Here is a 19,256-nt window from a genome sequence, read left to right as displayed (position 1 = left end):
CAGTATTTCTCACCTAAACATTGACTGCTTATCAATTCTTATATTTGGGTTTGCTGTTTGCTACTCTTCTCTTCAGCTCTGTGACTTCAGCTATTTCTTTCTCCAAAATGCTGGAGATTTAGTAATATCAAAGGTGACCAATGATACAATAATTCGATGTCACGTGGATAGAAATTTGCATGAATAATTAAAACTTAGTGACGTTGCGATGTTGCAGAGTTCTTAAGGAGAGATCGCTAAAGAACTCAGAAACGGACTTTGTCGGAAAACATTTCGCTTCTAATCCTTGCCGTCTTCTTCATTATGGGTGAATTGCTTCGGGTTCTGGCTGCAGTGGTCTTCTGCTTACACAGTAAGTATAAAACTTAATTATAAAGGCAACTGCTCTTTACATTGTGCTGATTGTTTGCATGTTCCTGAATATCAATTTGTTATTTCACCAGGTACAAACGCTGAGATTCAATTGACCCGGGAGCCGACTTCCATCTCGACGTCTCCGGGGAGAACCGTCAAGGCCACCTGTACCCTATCAGGAGATACTATGGACAGGTATTACACGGGCTGGTACTGGCAAAAACCTGGCAGCGCCCCCGTCCTTGTGTGGTATGAAACCTCCAGAGCCTCTGGAATTCCAGATCGATTCACGGGTACCGTGGACGAACCGAGTAACAAGATGCATTTGACCATCAGTAACGTGCAAGCTGAGGACGCCGCGGATTATTACTGTGCTGTGGGACGCTCTGGTATATACACATTCGCCAAAGGAATCAAACTGAATCTGGGCAGTAAGTAAATTAATAACTACGTGCAAATTGGCGTTTGTCCACCACTAGCTTTCGATGTTTTTGTTTTCCTTTCTGTGTTTATCCTGGGATTAATGGTATCAATGCACAATTCTTTTAACCGATTTTCAACAAGTTGTCCTCTAAACGTTGCGGACGAATAAATACAAAAACCCATTTGCTTGACATTTAAGTGGAAAAAGAAGTCATTAGAACGTATTACTGCACAGTACGTGAATAACCTTCAGTGAACAATCAAACACGAAGGGCACTTGCTATTAGGTAGCGCGTTAAAACGAGGAGATGGTACAGGAGCCTCTGACTAAGATGGCCCTCCTCCGGAGAGGTTTCAGCTTTGAGAGGAGACGGGAAAGGTTAAGTCCAGATGTAGCAAAGGCATGGCTGATATATTCAAATGCAGATGAACTGAGTTAGTGCGAAACGAAATGTAATACTTAGATAAAAATAGATAATTTCTCGTTACTCCGGCACAGCATCGGCCGGCTTGCTTTTGTTATCTTCTTCGTTCGAGTTTCCATCTACTTGAGAGCAAGCATATCTCTTGTTGTCGCGTTCTAACTCACACCCAAGTCTCGCATTCCCTGACCTAAAACGTATCTTCCGTTTCTGTCCATGATCTCAGTTAAGCAATGAATCGATGTTAAAAATATCATCTTTGTTATCACACCAGCCGGAGGGCTCTCGAAACTCTGGACGTACAATACCCTGAGATATTCAAGTTCCTCTAATTTTGGCCTCTTAATCATCACTGAATTTAACTACTTCACCATGGGTAGCACAGCTGTCAGCTGTTGAAGTCCAATTCTCTGGAATTCCCTCCCTTTGCTTTTTGGCCTTTCTATCTCTCTTTTCTCCCTTAATCTACTCATAAAAAGACAACTTTTGCCCAATATTTTGTTCCTCTGCTTTAATATTCTATGGGACGCCTCAATATTTGTTTAATAATGTCCTGTGGGACATTTTGCCGTTGATAGTAAGCATTCTCCGATTGACAATCCAGGGGCTGGTGTGTTCAATTATTGTAATTCTTAATCATCTCCGAAACGAGAACCAGCATAGGAGCACGAAAAGTGCAACTTCCAAAGCTGATATTGCAGAAAGAACAATCCAGTGCCGCATTAACTTCCTGTTCAATCACTTTTATTTGAATATCTTTGAAAATCTTGCAGAGATTTTGATCTTTGCAGCTGGTTCTGTGATTGGAGTCATCGACAATTTACTATTTCTAAAAATGCCCAAACTCTGCCGCGATCTTGACTATTATTCGGTTACATCAGTTTGGAACGGAGCATGTCGAATTTAAAGAAGCAAGTCGCTTGTGTTATAATTATATCAAAAATCTATATTTGGAGAACTACACTCAGTAAGAGTGCCAAACGGATTCATTGTTAAACTTCTGACCTGTCAAACAGTAATCTAGACTGACTGGAAGACCTGCTTAATACTTCCACGGGCGCTGGATATTTCAGTATCAGAAATCTTAGCCTTACCCCGGATGATGCGGACGCAACTGGAGTTAGTGACTCGAGTTTCAGGGTGACGCGCATTGCAGATTTCAAACAACCTGTTAGCGATGAACAAAACCATTCGTGGAACACTCGACCCTTTCTGCTTGCTCCGCCATTCAATATGACCATGGCCGCTCTTTTACCTCGGTGCCATTTTCTTTTACCAACCCCATATCCCTTGATTCTCTTAACATGACCTCTGTGTTGAACTCAACACCTATGTCCTCGCAGCTCACTGGGGTAGATATTTCCAATAATTTGGTTAAGAGATTCCTTCTGATCTCGCCCCCTCCTTTCTAGAAACAACATCCTCGCATCTATTCCTGTCAAACGCAATAAGGATTATGTATGTTTCAGCGACATTACTCCTCATTTTTCCAGAATTCGGAACAATACAGCTCTGATTGCCTAACTTCCCTTCGTAGCACAATTCCAGTATCCCAGGAATTAATTTGATGTACTATTGTTACATTCCCTACATTGCATCAGCATCAAAAGCATGCCTCTGATATCCAACTCCATAAGTATTTGATAGTTTTTGCTGCTTGTCAAAAATTATCCATTTTCCTGCCACGGTATCAATGTCAGTCGGTCCCATGGACACGTGGACTGTGCGAACTGTGGGTTTGAGAGAAGGAGAAAGCGGGTGGTGGTGGGTGTGGGGGGGGGGGGGGGAGATAATCTTCAGCTGTCTGACTCCATTTATATTTCGTTGAGATGGCATTGTATTTGCATTAAGATTGAGAGGGGACTTGCATTTATGTCTCGCCTTCCACACCTTAGCAACCAAAGCACTTCACAGCCAAAGTAGCTTCGTAACATCTTCAATGCAGTAACTTAGGAAAAAAGCTCAGCGACACTGTTCACTGCGTTGTCGCTCAAATTACAATGTGGAGATGGGGTTGGGAGGGGGCAATTTGGTATATTGATTTGGGATGATAGTTAAGTATTAGCCTATGTGTTTTTGACAACATTGGTTTCAAAATGAAATTTCTTTTAATGAAAAGAAAAATAATTTACGATAACAGCGGCTATTTGTTGGAAAACTTGTTCTTTAATGAAATGGCATATTTTGTGACTGTGCGACCTCCGATCTGTCCACAACAAATGTATTCCGAGTGGGATGAAGTTGATTGGTGCATGCTTCATTCTTCCCTCGATCGGGACGGGATCTCAGTTGAAGCGATCAGCCAAGTTGTGGCAGTTATTGTCCAGAAGCCCAAGTACTAGTCAAATATAAATTTAGCACTTCCATCAAAATTAATGCAGAACTGGAGACGGTTGATTGTTGGGGGGGGGGGAGTTGAGGTTAGCACTGAATAAATTAGAATCGAATGGTTCGAGTTTTGTAGACAGTGTTGCTGAATATTTACCCCAAAATTCAAATCTCCGTGCATAGCATGTCTGTAATAGGATGAATGCGACCAAACATTTCAATGTAACAGAGTAACGCTTTAATTTATGTTTATTTTTCTGACCCTCCCTCAGTCACTTTAGATCGTAAACATCGAACTGTACCTAATCACATACTAAACCACGAGGGGTGTAAATGGGGTGAATATTGAAGCGAACACATTGTGTCGAACGGATATATTTAATTTCGAAATATCATAACCTCGATCAGTTTGAATTGTTTTCAATTAAAAGATTTTTTCAGCCCTATATATATTCTGAAAAACATAATCCCAGGTTATATGACTTCCAGAGGATTGGGCTTCCGTTGCCGTGCAAATTGTATCAATTGTGTTCGGTTGTACAAAGATTTTCAAATGTTTGCAAAGTTACGCTAATTATAACGCAGTGATGAACAAAAAAAAGGAGCAGTAGTAGATTACCCGGCGCTTTGAGTATGCTCTGGAGGTTCACATCCCTCTGAGTGAACACCTTTCTCCTCATATTAATCCTAAACAGCCTGCTCCATATTCTGACTCTGTTCTCTCTGGTGCTGAGGGAAACATTCTTGCTGCATGTAACTCACAACACCTTAAAAGGAATTGACATGTTTTGATAAGATCGCCATTCATTCATCTATACTCCAGAGAATGCCGTTTAACTCTGGTCAATTTCTCCTTATAAAGCAAACCAGCTATCTCTGGAACCCATTGAAGAAAGGTAAACACTTGTTTGTGAATGTTTGGGTTAGTAATTGACCATCCTGCATTTGTTTCTAATTTCAGGTCCACGGCCTCCCGTCGTGTCCGTCCTCCGACCTCCAGCGGAAGAAATCACAGCAAAGGGCACCGCCACCCTGGTCTGCTTGGTGAGCGGGTTTAACCCGGGTGCTGTGGACATTGAGTGGACCGTTGACGGCAGTGCGAGAAGTAATGGCGTTGAGACAAGCCATGTTCAGCAGGACACGGACAACACGTTCAGTGCGAGCAGTTACCTAACTCTGCCAGCCTCAGTCTGGAGCTCACATGAGCTTTACTCCTGTGTGGTTAAACACGAGACTCAGGCTAACCCCATTAAGACAAACATCGCGAGATCCGGTTGTATGTAATTCGAGCCGTTGTCCTGTTTCTCCAACGAAGTCGTATTCAGATACTACATGTCTGATTGATGAATTTTCAAATATAGTAGTTGGGCATTATATCAGCGTGAATCGACTGGCAGTTTCTTACATTGGATTCATGATAAACTGATCAAAGCGTCCGTGCAACTTTACAAATAAAACGTAAAATAATAAAATCTCTCTTCTCCCCAGTGACAGTTTTTCTGTTCCAATAGAAGTTTTATAAATTTGCGTAATTATGATGTCAATCAAACCTTGATATTTCGTGGAATAAATCTGACAAAATATCTTTTAAAATAGCATTGAGTGGATTTCAGACTGAAGGAAAGGTGTGTCCGTATTTTCATGGCAAGACCCAGAACATATGGTCTAATTACTTGCCAACAATTTTGTCCCCTTATCTTAGAAAGGATGTTATAGCATTGGATGCAGTCTAGAAAAGATTCACCAGAATAATTAGTGGGATGAGAAGATTGTTCTCTCAAGGGAGACGAAACAGGTTGGCGTTTAAAAATCAGAAAGAGAACAAATAAATTTCCAATTCATTTCTGGGCGAATGACGCACGAGAAAAGGGTATTTCTAGATTCATGTGGAGCTTTCTCAGCTTTGCCACATTTAAAGCACCGAAAAAAGTGAACAAACGTTGACATGGTAATTATTAGGCTGGGATAATGGGAGATCTGGGCGAATTAACATTTCGCACCGTTTTCCTTAAAAACAGTGCGATGTAAAAAATAGGATGTAAAAGATAAAACGTGATATAATCTGGCCGTGCGGAAAGATTCCATCGTGGATGAATCTAGAACAGGCGACATTAATATAAGGTTTCGACCTCCAATCGAGTAAATAATTTAGTAGATATTAAGATTTATTCTCTGATTGGCTGGATATGGAATCATCTGGCGGTCGGAACAAAATGGCATATATTAGTTGCGAAGACTGTTACGAAGTATTGTCAACTGAGTGCGTGTGTGAAAGTTGGAAACATCAATTAGTTGAATTGGCGAGGTGAGAGAACATGGGGTGTAATATGGGGAAAGCCGTGATCATCTGAAGTCCAAGATTTTCCCTAGTGCGTCCTGCGCCTGAGGCTCATTCTGTTCGCCAATCGAACGTGGCTTCTCTGGATCCGGAAGCAAGCAGGGAGGCGTCAGTGCGCAGTGGCCTTGAACGACATCATAGAATGATGCAATGCCCCGTCCATTAAAGTCTATGGAAAAGCTTTTGGTAAACTGGCAAGCCTACTTCCCGCTTTGCTTTCTCTAAAAGTTCCGCAAGTTTGCAATTATTTCTGAGTTCCTCTCACATCCAGAATCCTTTCTAAATCGTTAAAATGCACTGAATAATGCTAAAAATTAAACACGATTAAACTTTAAAATATGTGTTTAAAATCTATTAGAACACTGAAAACACTCTTAAAAAAACACGGTAAGCTACCTGAATAATTAATCAAACCGTAACCTACGTAATGCATTTCGCCCCCCCCCCCACCATTCAAATAGAAAGGGTTAATTTATCAGAATGTCAGTACATTCCAGCTTCATCTCTGCTCTCCCAGGGTGAGCAGGAATGGCATTTAGCTGGGGAATAGTTGATCGATAAACTAGAAAATTCGGCTGGATGGACGCTCGGCTGGATTTTTAAACTTAACCCAGTTATATGCGAAGAAATGCTGTCATTTTCATGCACAGCTGCTGGTAAGTCCGCCGGGAGATCAACAAATATCATCAACAACAAAAATGCTCAGGGACTGGAAGCTATGGTTTGGATGATAAATTTAGGTGCCGTTGTACGCAAAGCCAGTATCGCAAACGAATGAAAAGGAATCATAGAATAAATTAAACTAAACCTATCGAACGAAAAAGAGGACATTAGATAGCTTTGGCAGAGAAGATGAAGGTAAATTCAAAGAGAATTTATAAGTATGTTAAGGGAAAATGAGCAACTGCAGAGATAAAGGCCCCTCAAACACCAAAGGGGACATCTTTATGTGGAGCCGCAGGAGATGGGCAAGGTCTTTAATGCATATTTCTCCTCTGTTTTTACCATGAAGAAAGACATGGAGACCTTGGAACTAGGAAAAGTAAATGGGGAGGTGTTGATAATAGTCTGCATTACGGTAGAGGAGGTGTTGGATGTCTTAAAAGGTATGAAGGCATACAAGTCTCCAGGGCCTGACCGGGTATATCCAAGAACACCGTAGTAGGCTAGAGAAGAAATTGAGGGAGACCTGGCTGAGATATTTGCATTATCTTTAGCCATGGGTGAGGTGCGGGCAGATTGGAGGGTAGCGAATGTTGCTCCTTTATTTATGAAAGGCGGGGAAGAAAAACCTGGGAACTATAGACCAGTGGTAGGTAAGTTACTGGAGAGGATGCCAAAGGGATAAGATATGCAGCACGTACATCTGAAAAGACGGGTTGATTAGAAGTAGTCAGCATGGCTTTGTGCATGAACTGCCAGGGGAAGTGGTTGAAGCAGGTACAAGGACAACACTAGGACAGGTACATGGATTGGAAAGGTTTTGAAGGCTATGGGCTAAACACTGGCAAATAGGACTAGCTTGGATGGGACACCTTGGTCGGTGTGGGCCAGTTGAGCCGAAGGACCTGTTTCCGTGCTGCGTAACTCTATGATTCTAACAGCACACGATCCATATCCGTCCATTCCCTGCCAGACCACGTGCATGTCTAAATGCCTCGTCAACATCTCAATCGTCTCTGCTTCCACCACTATCCCTAGCAGCGCTTTCCAGGCACCTACCACTCCCTGTGTAAAAAACTACCTACACGTCTCCTTTAAACTCCCCCTCCCTCTCACCTTAAAGTTTGTCCTCGAGTATTTGACATTTCTACCCTGGGAAAAAGACTGATTATCTACCCTGTATATGCCTCTCATAACTTTATAAACCTCTATCAAGTCTCTCCTCAGCCTCCGACGCTCCAGAAAAAACAATCCAAGTCTGCGCAACTTCTCCTTATATCCAATATTCTCTAATCTAGGCAGCGTCCTGGTGAACCTCTTCTGCACCCTCTACAAAGCCTCCATGTCATTCCTGTAATGGGGCAATCGGAAATGCACACAATATTCCAAATGCAGCCTAACCAAAGTTTTATACAGCTGTAACATGACTTTCTGACTCTTATACTCAATGCCCCAACTGATGAAGGCAAGCATGCCATACGCCTTCTTTACTATCCTATCTACTTGTTTGCCGCTTTCCCGGAAGTTATGAACTTGGACCCCAAAATTCCTCAGCACATCAATTCTCTTAAGGGTCCTGCCATTTGTCAGGTATACTTTCCACTTACATTTGACCTCGCAAGTGCAGCACCTCACACTTGCTCGGCTTAAATTCCCACCTGTCATTCTCCGCCCATATCTACAGCCAATCTATATCCTGCTGCATCCTTTGACAACCTTTTTCACTATTCACAACCAACAATTTTTGTGTCCTCCATAAACTTACCAATCAGCCCACTTACTTTTTCTTCCAAATCGTGAACAGAGGTCCCAGCACTGAACCGTGTGGAACCATTGGTCACAGACCTCCCGTCGGAAAGACTGGAAAAGGCAGTGCGCAGGCGTGGGAAGCAGCAGCCTCGGGAAGAGAGCGGAGAGTCACCTGACCAGGTGAGTTTTTCTCTCTTTCCTTGATTGGGTTCTTTAACCATAAAGGAGAGGTAGGGTCTAGTGGAGCAGCTATAGTTGAAGTGGTCTCGAGTCAGAGTGGGAGATTAGAGGCTTTGACTCAAGAGGCTTCGACGAGAAGAGGCTGAGGTAAAGAAACAAGTAATAAGAGTAAGTTTGTCCTTTGATTGTTGCTGCTGTGGTCTCAGATTCCCTCAGTACAGTGTAGGCAGCATGGCAGATATGGCAGTGGAATGCTCCTCCTGTGGGATGCGGGAATTCATGGAACTTGCTGGGCTCCCTGATGCCTACACCTGCGGAAGTACAGCAACTTCAGCTCCTGAAAGACCGGATTAAGGAGCTAAAGCTGGAGTGCGATGAACTGCGATCATCCAGGACGCTGAGCGAATCATGGACAGGACTTTTTGAGTAGGTGGTTACACCAGATGGCAGGTTTTCAGGTAGTGGATGGGTGAGCACGGAGGGAGGTAGGGGGAAAAAGAAGTAGTGTAGGGCCCTCTGTGGCCATTCCTCTCAGCAACAAGTATACCCCTTTGGATACTGCTGAGGGGAATGACCTATCTGGGCAAGGCAACAGCAGCCAGGCCAGTAGCACTGTGTCGGCTCTGAGGCTCAGAAGAGAAGGATGAAGTCAGGCAGAAGCGATCGTCATAGGAGGACTCGAAAGTTAGGAAGGACAGACAGGAGATTTCTGTGACTGCAACAGAGACGCCAGGATGCCGTGTTGCCTCCCGGGTACTCGGGTCCCGGATGTCTCGGAGCGGTTGCAGAATATTCTTAAGGGCGGGGGGTGGGGGGGGGGGGTGGTGGTGGTGGAGATGATCAGCCAGAGGTCGTGGTGCATATTGGTACCAATGATATAAGCAAGACAGGGGTAGAGGTCCTGCACAATAAGTATGGGGAGTTAGGAAGGAGGCTAAGAGCAGGACCTCTAAAGTAGTCATCTCCGGATTTACTCCCGGTGCCACAGACTAGTGAAGGAAAGAACAGGATGACAGCACAGACAAATGAGTGGCTGGGGAGATGGTGCAGGGGCAGGGTCTCAAGTTCTTGGGTCATTGGAACCTTCTTCTGGAGAAGGGGTGATCGGTACAAGAAGGACGGGTTGCACCTGAACTGGAGGGGAACTGGAGGAGAACTATTCTGGCAAGGAGGTTTACTAATGCTACTGGGAAGGCTTAAACTAGCTTCACAGGGGGGATGGGATCCAGAACAACAGGTCAGTAAGTAAGGGACGGGCAGGAGGATAATGTCAGGGAATGTAGTGTTAGGCAGATTCCTAATAACAGATGTGATGAGACGAAAGGTTTGAAGTGTTTGTACTTTAATGTTCGGAGTATTATGGGCAAAAGTGATGAATTAGAGCATTGATCAGTATATGGAACTATCATGTTGTGGCCATTACAGAGACTTGGTTGAGGGAGGGACAGGAATGGGTGATCAATGTACCAGGGTTTCGAATTTTTAAGAAGAATAGAGAGGGGGTAAAAGAGGGGGAGGAGTTGCAATGCTAATTAGAAACAATATATCAGTTGCACTCCGGGGAGACATAATGGAGGGCTCGGACACAGAGTTTATATGGGTAGAACTCAGGAATGGGAAGGGTGCAATCACTCTCTTGGGGGTGTACTATAGACCTCCCAATAACCACCAGAACATGAGGAATGGATATGCAAACAGATCAGGTAAATGTGTAAAAATTACAGGGTTGGGCCATGGGAGACTTCAACTTCCCAATATCGATTGGGACCATTTTAGTGCAGGGGTTTAGATGGGGCAAAATTTGTTAGCTGTATCCAGGAGGGATTCGTAAATGAATATTTTTGACAGTCCAGCGAGGGGAGAGGCTATTCTGGACCTGGTGTTGGGTAACGAGCCTGGCCAGCTGACTCACTTGTCATTGGTGAGCAAATGGGGACAGTGACCACAACTCATTAACACTCAGGATAGCTGTAGATAGGGATAGATATAGGGCTAGCGGGAGAGTTTTAAATTGGAGCAGGGCTAATTATGAAGGCATATGGCAGAAACTAGGTAGTGTAAATTGGGAACACCTTTTTGCTGGCAAGTCCACGTCGAACATGTGGAAAGGGTTGAAGAATCAAGTACATAGGGTACAGGATATCTATGTCCCGATTAGAAGGAAGCACATGAATGGCAAAATAAGGGAACTTCGGATGTCCAGAGAAGTGATGAACTTGGTCAAGAAGAAAAAGGAAAAGTATGTAGAGCTTCAGAAGTTAGGTTCAGAAAGAACACGTGAGAACTATAAAAAAGCTAGAAATGTACTCAAGGAAAGAATTAGGAAAGCCAGGAGGGGCCATGAAAAGTCCTTAGCAAGGATTAAAGAGAATCCAAAGGCATTATATACCTAAGTAAGGAATAAGAGGATAACGAGGGAGAGGGTGGGACCACTTAAAGATAAAGAAAGGAATCTATATTTGGATGCAGAGGATGTGGATGAGGTTCTGAATGAGTATTTCTGTTTGGTATTTACTGAGGAAAGGGATATGCAAGACACAGAAATTGGAACTGAGGGTGTAACCTGTTAGGGCATTTAGAGGTAAGGAGGAGGCAACGTTAGGTCTCCTAAACAGTATTAAGGTGGCTAAGTCCCCGGGTCCCGGTGAGATTTACCCCAGGTTCCTGAGGGAGGCGAGAGAGGAAATTGCTGGGGCCTTGACCAGTATCTTTGTATCCTCTTTGACCACGGGTGAGGTCCTGGAGGACTGGCGAGTGGTTAATGTTTTTCCTCTATTTAAGAAAGAATCAAGGGAAAATCTGGGGAACTGTAGACCGGTGAGTCTCACGTCAGTTGTAGGGAAATTGCTGGAGAAAATTCTTCGACATAGGATATACGAGCATCTGGAATCCAATGGCTTGATTAGGGAAAGCCTGCATGGCTGTGTACGGGGCAAGTCGTGACTTACTAACCTGGTTGAGTTTTTTTGACAAGGTGACGAGAGGGATTGATGAAGATGTGGATGTCATCTACATGGACTTCAGTGAGGCATTTGACAAGGTCCCACATCATCAGTTAACAAGAAAGATCAGATGCATGGATCCGTGGAGAATTGGCTTGTGTGGATCCAGAACTGGCTTGCCCACAGAAGACAGAGGGTGGTTGTTGAAGGGAGTTATTCGGTCTAGAGGCCTGTGAGTAGTGGTGTTCCGCAGTGATCCTAACTGGGACCTCTGCTGTTTGTGATGTACGTAAATGACCTGGAAGAGTATGTTGATGATGGGTTAGTAAGTTTTCAGACAATACGAAGATTGGTGGAGCTGTGAATAATGTCGAAGACTGGCGATGGATACAGCGTGATATAGATCAGTTGCAGATGTGGGCAGAGAAATAGCAGATGGAGTTTAACCCGGATAAATGTGAGGTGTTTGCACCTTGGGGGTGTCACATACCAGCAACAAAAGAAACACACCGAGTCGTGTATAAGTGTGAAAAACTATTTTATTAATAACTACTTATGATAAGAAGAAAAAATAAAAGTAAAAATGTTAAAATGTTAGAAGTAAAAATGTTAGATCTTAAACATTAACCCCAAAACTAAACTCAAAGTGTGTGTGTGGCAAATTCCCAAATCCAAGTCCAGGAATAGTTCTCGAAGTCAGTTCAGCAAGCTATAAGGTGAAAGTGAGCAAAGGCTTCTGCAAAACCACTGTTGACTGAAGAGGAAATGTAGAGAGAAAATAGACAGTAATTACAAAATCCAAATGTTCCACTTTGGAACTCATACAACATCTCAATCACTGATGATCTCCATTCCTCTGTTCCAAAGTATCTGCCACCCTGAAAGGCATCCAAGATGTGGCCGTCCACACAAATTACCTGTTTCCTTCTACAGGTTAACGATTATTCCAACTCCACTGGATTATTCCAAAAAATCCATACGTGGATTGTAGTGACAGACACAGTTACTGTTTTTCATCCATCGATACAGAGACCATCAGGCTGGTGCTTCTCTCTCTCTCTCTCTTCTGACTGACTGACTGCTCCAAAAACGTCATTACATCCTTATCTTCTGTTGACGTAATCACGCCCCCCCCACACACACACACAACTGTGCTATGTCTTAAAGGGACATTCCCCAATAGAAACCTAATCCGTAACAGTGGGACTAATGTCAAGAGGCAGTACGCTCTAAAGGGTAAGACCCTTAACAGTATTGAAGAGCAGAGAGACCTTGAGGTGCAAATCCATGGCTCACTGAAAGTGGCCTGCACAGGTAGATGGGGTGGTAAAGAAGGCTTATGGAATGCTCGCTTTAATTAATCGAGGTATTGAGTACAGGAGTCGAGAAGTTATGATGCAACTCTATAGAACTCTGGTTAGGCCGCATTTAGAGTATTGCATACAATTCAGGCCACCTCACTACAGGCTTTAGAGAGGGTGCAGAGGAGGTTTACTAGGTTGCTGCCTGGAGTAGAGGGCATGTGCTATCAGGAGGGGCTGGACAAACTTTTTTCTCTGAAGCGGCAGAGGCTTCGGGGTGATCTGTTGGAAATGTATAAAATTATGAGGGACATAGATAGGGTGGACAAGCAATATCGTTTTCCCATTATTGAGCGATCCAACGCCAGAGGGCATGCATTTAAGATGCGGGGGGTAGGATCATAACAAACGTGAGGGGTACTTTTTTACTCAGAGTGGTGGATGCTATGGCTCAACTTTATACAGAACGCAAACAAACCAGTCTAATACCAGTCGTGCTTCATCTTACAGAACCACCGCAAAAAACACTTCCGAAGAAACTCTGAATATTTTCCATCGATGTTTGAAACCTGATGTTTCCATATCCCTTCCTTTCCTGACACTCTGATGTAAGTATGCAGCAAAACGCTGAACGGTTGTATTATCTACTTTCAAAAACTCTGCAGGATACCCGTGGAGCCAACCCCTTTAAATGCATTGCAGGGATTTATCTTCAAGGCATTTTACGTCGAAGTTACAAACGCAAAACATGGTATGTGGGAATGGCGGGACTGTTCGTGCTGAGCTGACAAATACCTGTCAGTTCCTCCAATTTCACTGATTTTACGAATGTTTCTTTGCTCTGCAGGTTGGCCGCATCTGAAGAGACAACGCCTCCTCGTTCCTTTCCACCTACGTGGTTAAATCTTTACCGACTCAACGCGGCAATGGAAAAAAAATGTTTCTTTCGATGCTGCAGGGAACTAATTGTGAAAACGTGGTGTGAAATGTTAGCCCGTCCTTTAATTATTTATGATAATGTACGGATTGGAATACTTTTTAAAGCTTTAAGTCTCGTTCAAGCAAGAAGTGCAGAACGTAAGAGATTTTCTGCAAAGGTTCTACATTGCAACCACACACTGGATATGCCTCAGAGCAATGAGCATGATTTTTTCCGAAAACTTTCGTTATATTTTCTGTGTTGTTCTCACAATAATTAACTCGCTGTACAATATATCTGTCTTCCCTCCTGTGGCTGTGTTTCTGGGCTACTGCAGCCCTTATTGCCCTCAGCCATTCCCGCCTGTGACAACCTCCATCTCTAGGCTTGTAAAGCTCAAGCCCACAGTGCCTCTGCTGCACCGCCCCGTTTCTCCGCACAGTTAAATTGCCTTTGTTTCTATTACACCCCTGCCCTCCTCCATACGTTTGGCTGTTTCTTTCTCTCCTCAATGGACTGGAGATGGGCAAATATTAGTCTACAGAGAACCGTTCATTCAGTAATTCGATGTCACCAAATCAGGTAGAGATTTGCATGAATAATTTAATCTTAGTGACGTTGCCACCTTTCAGGGTTTTTAAGGAGCGGCCTCGAAAAGAGCCCAGAACCGGACTTGTGTCGGAAAGCCTCTTGCTTGTGATCTTCTCCCTCCCCTTCATCATGCCTGAATGTGTTCCGGTTCTTGTGGCTCTAATGTTCTTTTTCTGCAGTAAGTACAATAATTAATTCTGAACATTCCTGCTTTTTACGTTGTGCTTTCTTTTCGAACGGTCTGAGCGGTTTATTATTTTACCAGCTGCAAATGCAGAGATGACCTTGCTTCAGGCGCCGTCCATCTCAACATATCCGGGCAGAAACGCGCAAATCACCTGTACCATGTCAGGAGGCAACATCGGCGGCTACTACACGAGCTGGTACTGGCAGAAACCCGGCAGCGCCCCGGTCATGGTGTGGTTTCAGAGCTCCAGTGTCTCTGGAATACCAGATCGATTCACTGGTACCGTAGACCCATCAAGGAGCCAGATGCATTTAACCATCGCCAACGTGGAATCGGAGGACGCCGCCGATTATTACTGTGGTGTGTGGGCCAGTGGCAGATTCACCTTCGGGAAAGGAACCAAACTGAATCTGGGCAGTAAGTAAATATTTTGCGGTATGAAACTTGGCGTCGCCATCTTTTGATTTTTGTGTCTTTTTCCCTTCAGTTGTACCTTGAACAACCAGTCGATGCCCATTTCTCCTCCGGTTTACAAAACGCTCATTAATTTATCTTTTCATTTCGTGAGGGAAAAAAATAGCAAACACTCCTTTGCTTAGTAAAGTTACTTATCTTAAGTGAAAGTTATCTTCAATAAACCATACTTACGGAGAGATGCTGGATATAAGATGAGATTTTAAAAATAACCGAAGACAACAGCTTACTGGCGTTAGGGTGGGTTTTAAAGTTTTGGAGAGGGCACAGAAACCATTTTTTTAAAGAGGGCAGATGGGAAAATGGAATCTAGAGCTCGGAAATGGTTGCGTGAAGAATTCAGTGAGAATCATCTGGGGCAAGAGCAGAGCTGAGGGTGTTACCGGTGTGGAAATAGAGAACGTGTATTTCCATCTCCGCGGCATTGCATGATTGAAGCTGTCCACATTTGATCTGAGCCTCTTTCGTTCTATACTCGTTCACCTGAGCTCGTGTTCTAACTCCTACTCAAGTTTTCTTCAGCGCCGCGCCGCCCGCCCCACCTGTGCATTCAGCAATGTCTCAATTTGAATGTCTTACCATTAATACCAACTCGTCAAGAGGCTCATTCCTTTACATTTCTGTAACCTTACACCCGTCCAAGCCTCTGAGGTATTTGACTCCCTTTAATTATGGACAACTGATCAGATCGCATTCAACGGCTTCACCCCGTGTAGCAACGCTTTCAACTATAAGGCCCCACAAAAAATTCTGGCAGATGCTGGAATCTGGAGCAATGCGAAAAAAGTGCTGGAGGAAATCTGCAGGTCAGATGCTGTCTGACCTGCTGAGTTCCCCCAGCACTTTTAGTGTACAGCTCTAAGGTCCGAAGTTCTGAAACTCCCGCTTCAACCTCTTTGTCTCGGTGTCTCTTTTTAAATTCTGTTTTGCTCTCTTGATATCTTCTTGTGTGAATGGGCTCAAATTTTAAAACTATGAAAAATTTAAACACAAACTGAAGTATGAAAACCCGAAACTGCGAGATCGACTTCCTTCTGGGCTGTGTAATTTCTGAGGCTAATTCTCGAATTGTATTTCAGTCTGGATTACCGCGGTCCACACATCAAGCTCGAAAGTAATTGTTTGATAAACTAAAAATGGAAACGCCTTTAAGTGATATCGTTTAATTCTCATTAAACTTCGGTGATTTTGCAGCCCTTCACAATTCCGCATTTAGTCTCCTCCAAGGACAGAGAAACAGTACAACGATCAAAGCCACCGTCACGTTCTTTTCTCTTTTTATGTGAATATCTACGAAGATACTTTCCGAGCTTTCTTGGACGCTTTGGCAATGCCGCCATTGGGTTTGCTGCTGGGTCTATGATTCGTGTCATCGCGAGTTTAATATCCTGGAATATTCCAATACTCTGTCGAGCTATTAAACTTTAGTACGACTACATCAGGTTGGATCAAGGTAACACGAGATATATAGAAGCATGTTTTAGATTATTTCATGAACACCTTTTTTGGTAAATAATAATCTAAGCCGACAGTAAAACCAGCTCAATATTTCTACCCGATTCCAAACACTTCAGTCACAGAAATTTCTCCTTACCCGAGACGAGAAATTCGGTTTTGTGGCTCACGTTTCATGGTGACGTGCATTCGAGTTTTCAAATTTAATATAATCAATATAAAACGAAGTTGTGGTTCAAAAATATTTCCTCAGAACCGGCAATATAGCATAATCTGACCGGGAAATCTGTTAACGTTGAGACCTGTATCTCACACAGTATCTCTGTATCACAATCATTTGCAGAGGCTGCACCTTTAATACTCAATTACATGACTGCGACAAAAAATAATGATGCATTTTTTCATTTGATGCTTTGCAAAAGAAAACTTGTTCATTACAAGTTACCGACGTTAGTTGCTTTATTTGGTCGGCGTGACCTGTTATTTAAGGCGACAGAAAATTCGGACAATCTGTTCAGCAATCTCACTCTAATTATATTTTGTTGACAGGGAAACTAAATGCGAACTTGCATTGATTTCTCAGCTTTCACACCCTTAGTGTCAATCATAGAACCATAGAACCATACAGCACAAAACAGGCCCTTCGGCCCACCATGTTGTGCCGTCCATCAAACCACAACATGCTTTGCACCCACCCGCTTTGCAGCTGAAGTAGTAGTTCTGAGGTGCAGTCACTGTAATGATGACAGAAACAGTGCAGGTAATTGGGGCGCAATATTGTCCCACTTTAAGTAATGCGGAAATGAAGGGACAATTTGTTTCCTCCATTTTCTATCAAGGATAACTATTGGCTTGGTTTCATCTTAAGCATTTAGCTAAAGTTATGTAATATCATCGATGAAATTGTTTACAATATTGCTCGTTTTGTTATATTATGTTGGGAAATATCTACGGTCAGCTCTGTGACCCTCTGATGCCCGATCTGTCTCCAGAAGGCAGATTCCAGGTATGGCAAAATTGTTGGAGAGACTTTTGAACATTTTCGTGCTGCAACGTTTACTCGACACGAGTGGGAATTTGATGGAAACCACCAGTCCGCTGGAGAGGATCTGGCGGTGATTGTCCAGGAGCCTCGACAATTCGATTTTGTTTTGCCACTCCAATCGAAATTAGTGCAGAACTGCAGGCAGAAGGAAACAAAAAAGGTTGGCGTTGAACTGACAGAACTGAATACTAAATGTTAACGTTCCTTTGTAGTCAGCACAGCTGGACGCTTACTCCAAATTCGGATCTGTCAGGTGTAAATCCACAACTCGCCGTGTAAATGTCGGTGGGATCTTGAATCCGAACAACACATTTCAGTGCAGCGGTCTCAAGTTTTACTTATATCTTTTATCTTTCTGAGACGCTCCTGCCCTGGTCACTTCCTGCCCCAAACACCAAAATGTTTCTCATCGCATCCTGCCCTCAGTGAGTGAGGAAAATGGGGCGGAAATGTACATAAATGCAAGTTAGATAAGATATCTTTATGAGTCATATGTACTTCGAAGCATACAGTGAAATACATCTTTTGTCGCCACGCTTCCGGAGCCAATTTAGCACGCCCACAACTTCCTAACCCGCACGTCCTTGGAATGTGGAAGAAAACCGGAGCACCCGGAGGAAACCCACGCAGACACGGGGAGAAGGTACAAACTCCTTACAGACAGTGGCCGGAATTGCACCCGGGTCGCTGGCGCTGTAATAGCACTAGGCTAGCCAGAATGATTTCGAAATCTACTAACTATGATTATTTCAAATTTGTTGTTATGAAACAAACTTTTTCTTTCCTTTACTTTGCAGCTATTTCTGAAAAAACAATCCCAGAAAGTTGCGTTCTGCTGTCAAAGGTCAAATTGCATTAATGAAATTCTTTTGCAGAGGTGTTTTCAAACTTCTGTAAGGTGACGCCGATTGCAAAACAAAAATCACTTAAGAAAGACACAGGCTGATTCCAATTTTATCTCAATTATTAATTTATCTTCTTGTATTTGTTCCTGATTTTCAGGTCCGCGGCCCCCCCACGGTGTCGATCCTCCGACCTTCAGCGGAAGAAATCACGGGAAAGGGCACCGCTACCCTGGTGTGTTTGGTGAGCGGGTTTAATCCGGGCGCCGTGGACATTGAGTGGACTGTGGACGACAAAGCGAGGAAGGATGGCGTTGAGACCAGCCGAATCCAGCGGGAGACGGACAACACGTTCAGTGCGAGCAGTTACCTGAGTCTGCCAGCCTCCGACTGGAACTCACACGAGCTTTACTCCTGTGTGGTTAAACACGAAACACAGGCAAACCCGTTTAAGGCAAACGTCGCCAGATCTGGCTGTGTGTGATCCGAGCAGTCCATGTGCCGATTCTCTGTGTTTCATTCAAAATAAATAACATAGGTAGATATTCAAAGCTCAATTGTACTTGATACATTTTCAATTCGAAACGATGCGTGTTGTGTCTTCTGGAACCCACTGACCTTGTCTAACAGATTTATTCTGAAGTAAATATAAATTTGTGGCAAAATAATAAAATTTTCCTTATCTCCAATGCTTTTTTTTCAATAACTCTGACCAAATATACAAATTTTCTAAATTTACGTAAATATTCATGATGGCGATCAAAGCTTGATATTCAGTGAGGTAAATCTTACAATGCGTTTTTAAAATAAGATTGGGTGGATTCCATACCCAAGGAACCTTGTGTTCGTAGAACTATGACGAGACCGGGACAGGCCAAGCAATAACTTGACAGCGAAACTGACATGTAAGTGCAAATCCGTAACTGCTTCAACTGGGTGTCGAGGACATCCTGCAGCACAGATGTTTGTATTGCATAATTTATAGGAAATCCTTTTACAATAACGGTTATTATTCAGCCAGCTGCATATTGGTGAATCCTTTG

General features: G+C 43.4%; 2 protein-coding genes across 2 annotated transcripts; both read left to right on the top strand.

The window, feature by feature from the left end:
• Positions 1-215: 215 nt before the first annotated feature.
• Positions 216-4,999, top strand: LOC127579177 (immunoglobulin lambda-1 light chain-like). The gene is made up of 3 exons (XM_052031786.1): positions 216-352; positions 444-785; positions 4,489-4,999. The coding sequence occupies exons 1-3, from the start codon at positions 304-306 to the stop codon at positions 4,809-4,811; spliced, it is 714 nt and encodes a 237-aa protein (XP_051887746.1). The 5' UTR covers positions 216-303; the 3' UTR covers positions 4,812-4,999.
• A 9,291-nt stretch (positions 5,000-14,290) lies between these two features.
• On the top strand, positions 14,291-18,896 carry LOC127579457 (immunoglobulin lambda-1 light chain-like). Its single transcript, XM_052032285.1, is given in 4 exon segments — positions 14,291-14,388; positions 14,476-14,814; positions 18,374-18,381; positions 18,383-18,896. Coding segments are annotated over 4 exon segments (711 nt in total). The 5' UTR covers positions 14,291-14,339; the 3' UTR covers positions 18,698-18,896.
• Positions 18,897-19,256: the final 360 nt, after the last annotated feature.

This window comes from Pristis pectinata, chromosome 17, assembly GCF_009764475.1.
Source record: "Pristis pectinata isolate sPriPec2 chromosome 17, sPriPec2.1.pri, whole genome shotgun sequence".
Classification (NCBI taxonomy): domain Eukaryota; kingdom Metazoa; phylum Chordata; class Chondrichthyes; order Rhinopristiformes; family Pristidae; genus Pristis; species Pristis pectinata.
Note: the sequence above shows the minus strand (reverse complement) of the source record. Positions and strands in the feature narration are given on the sequence as shown.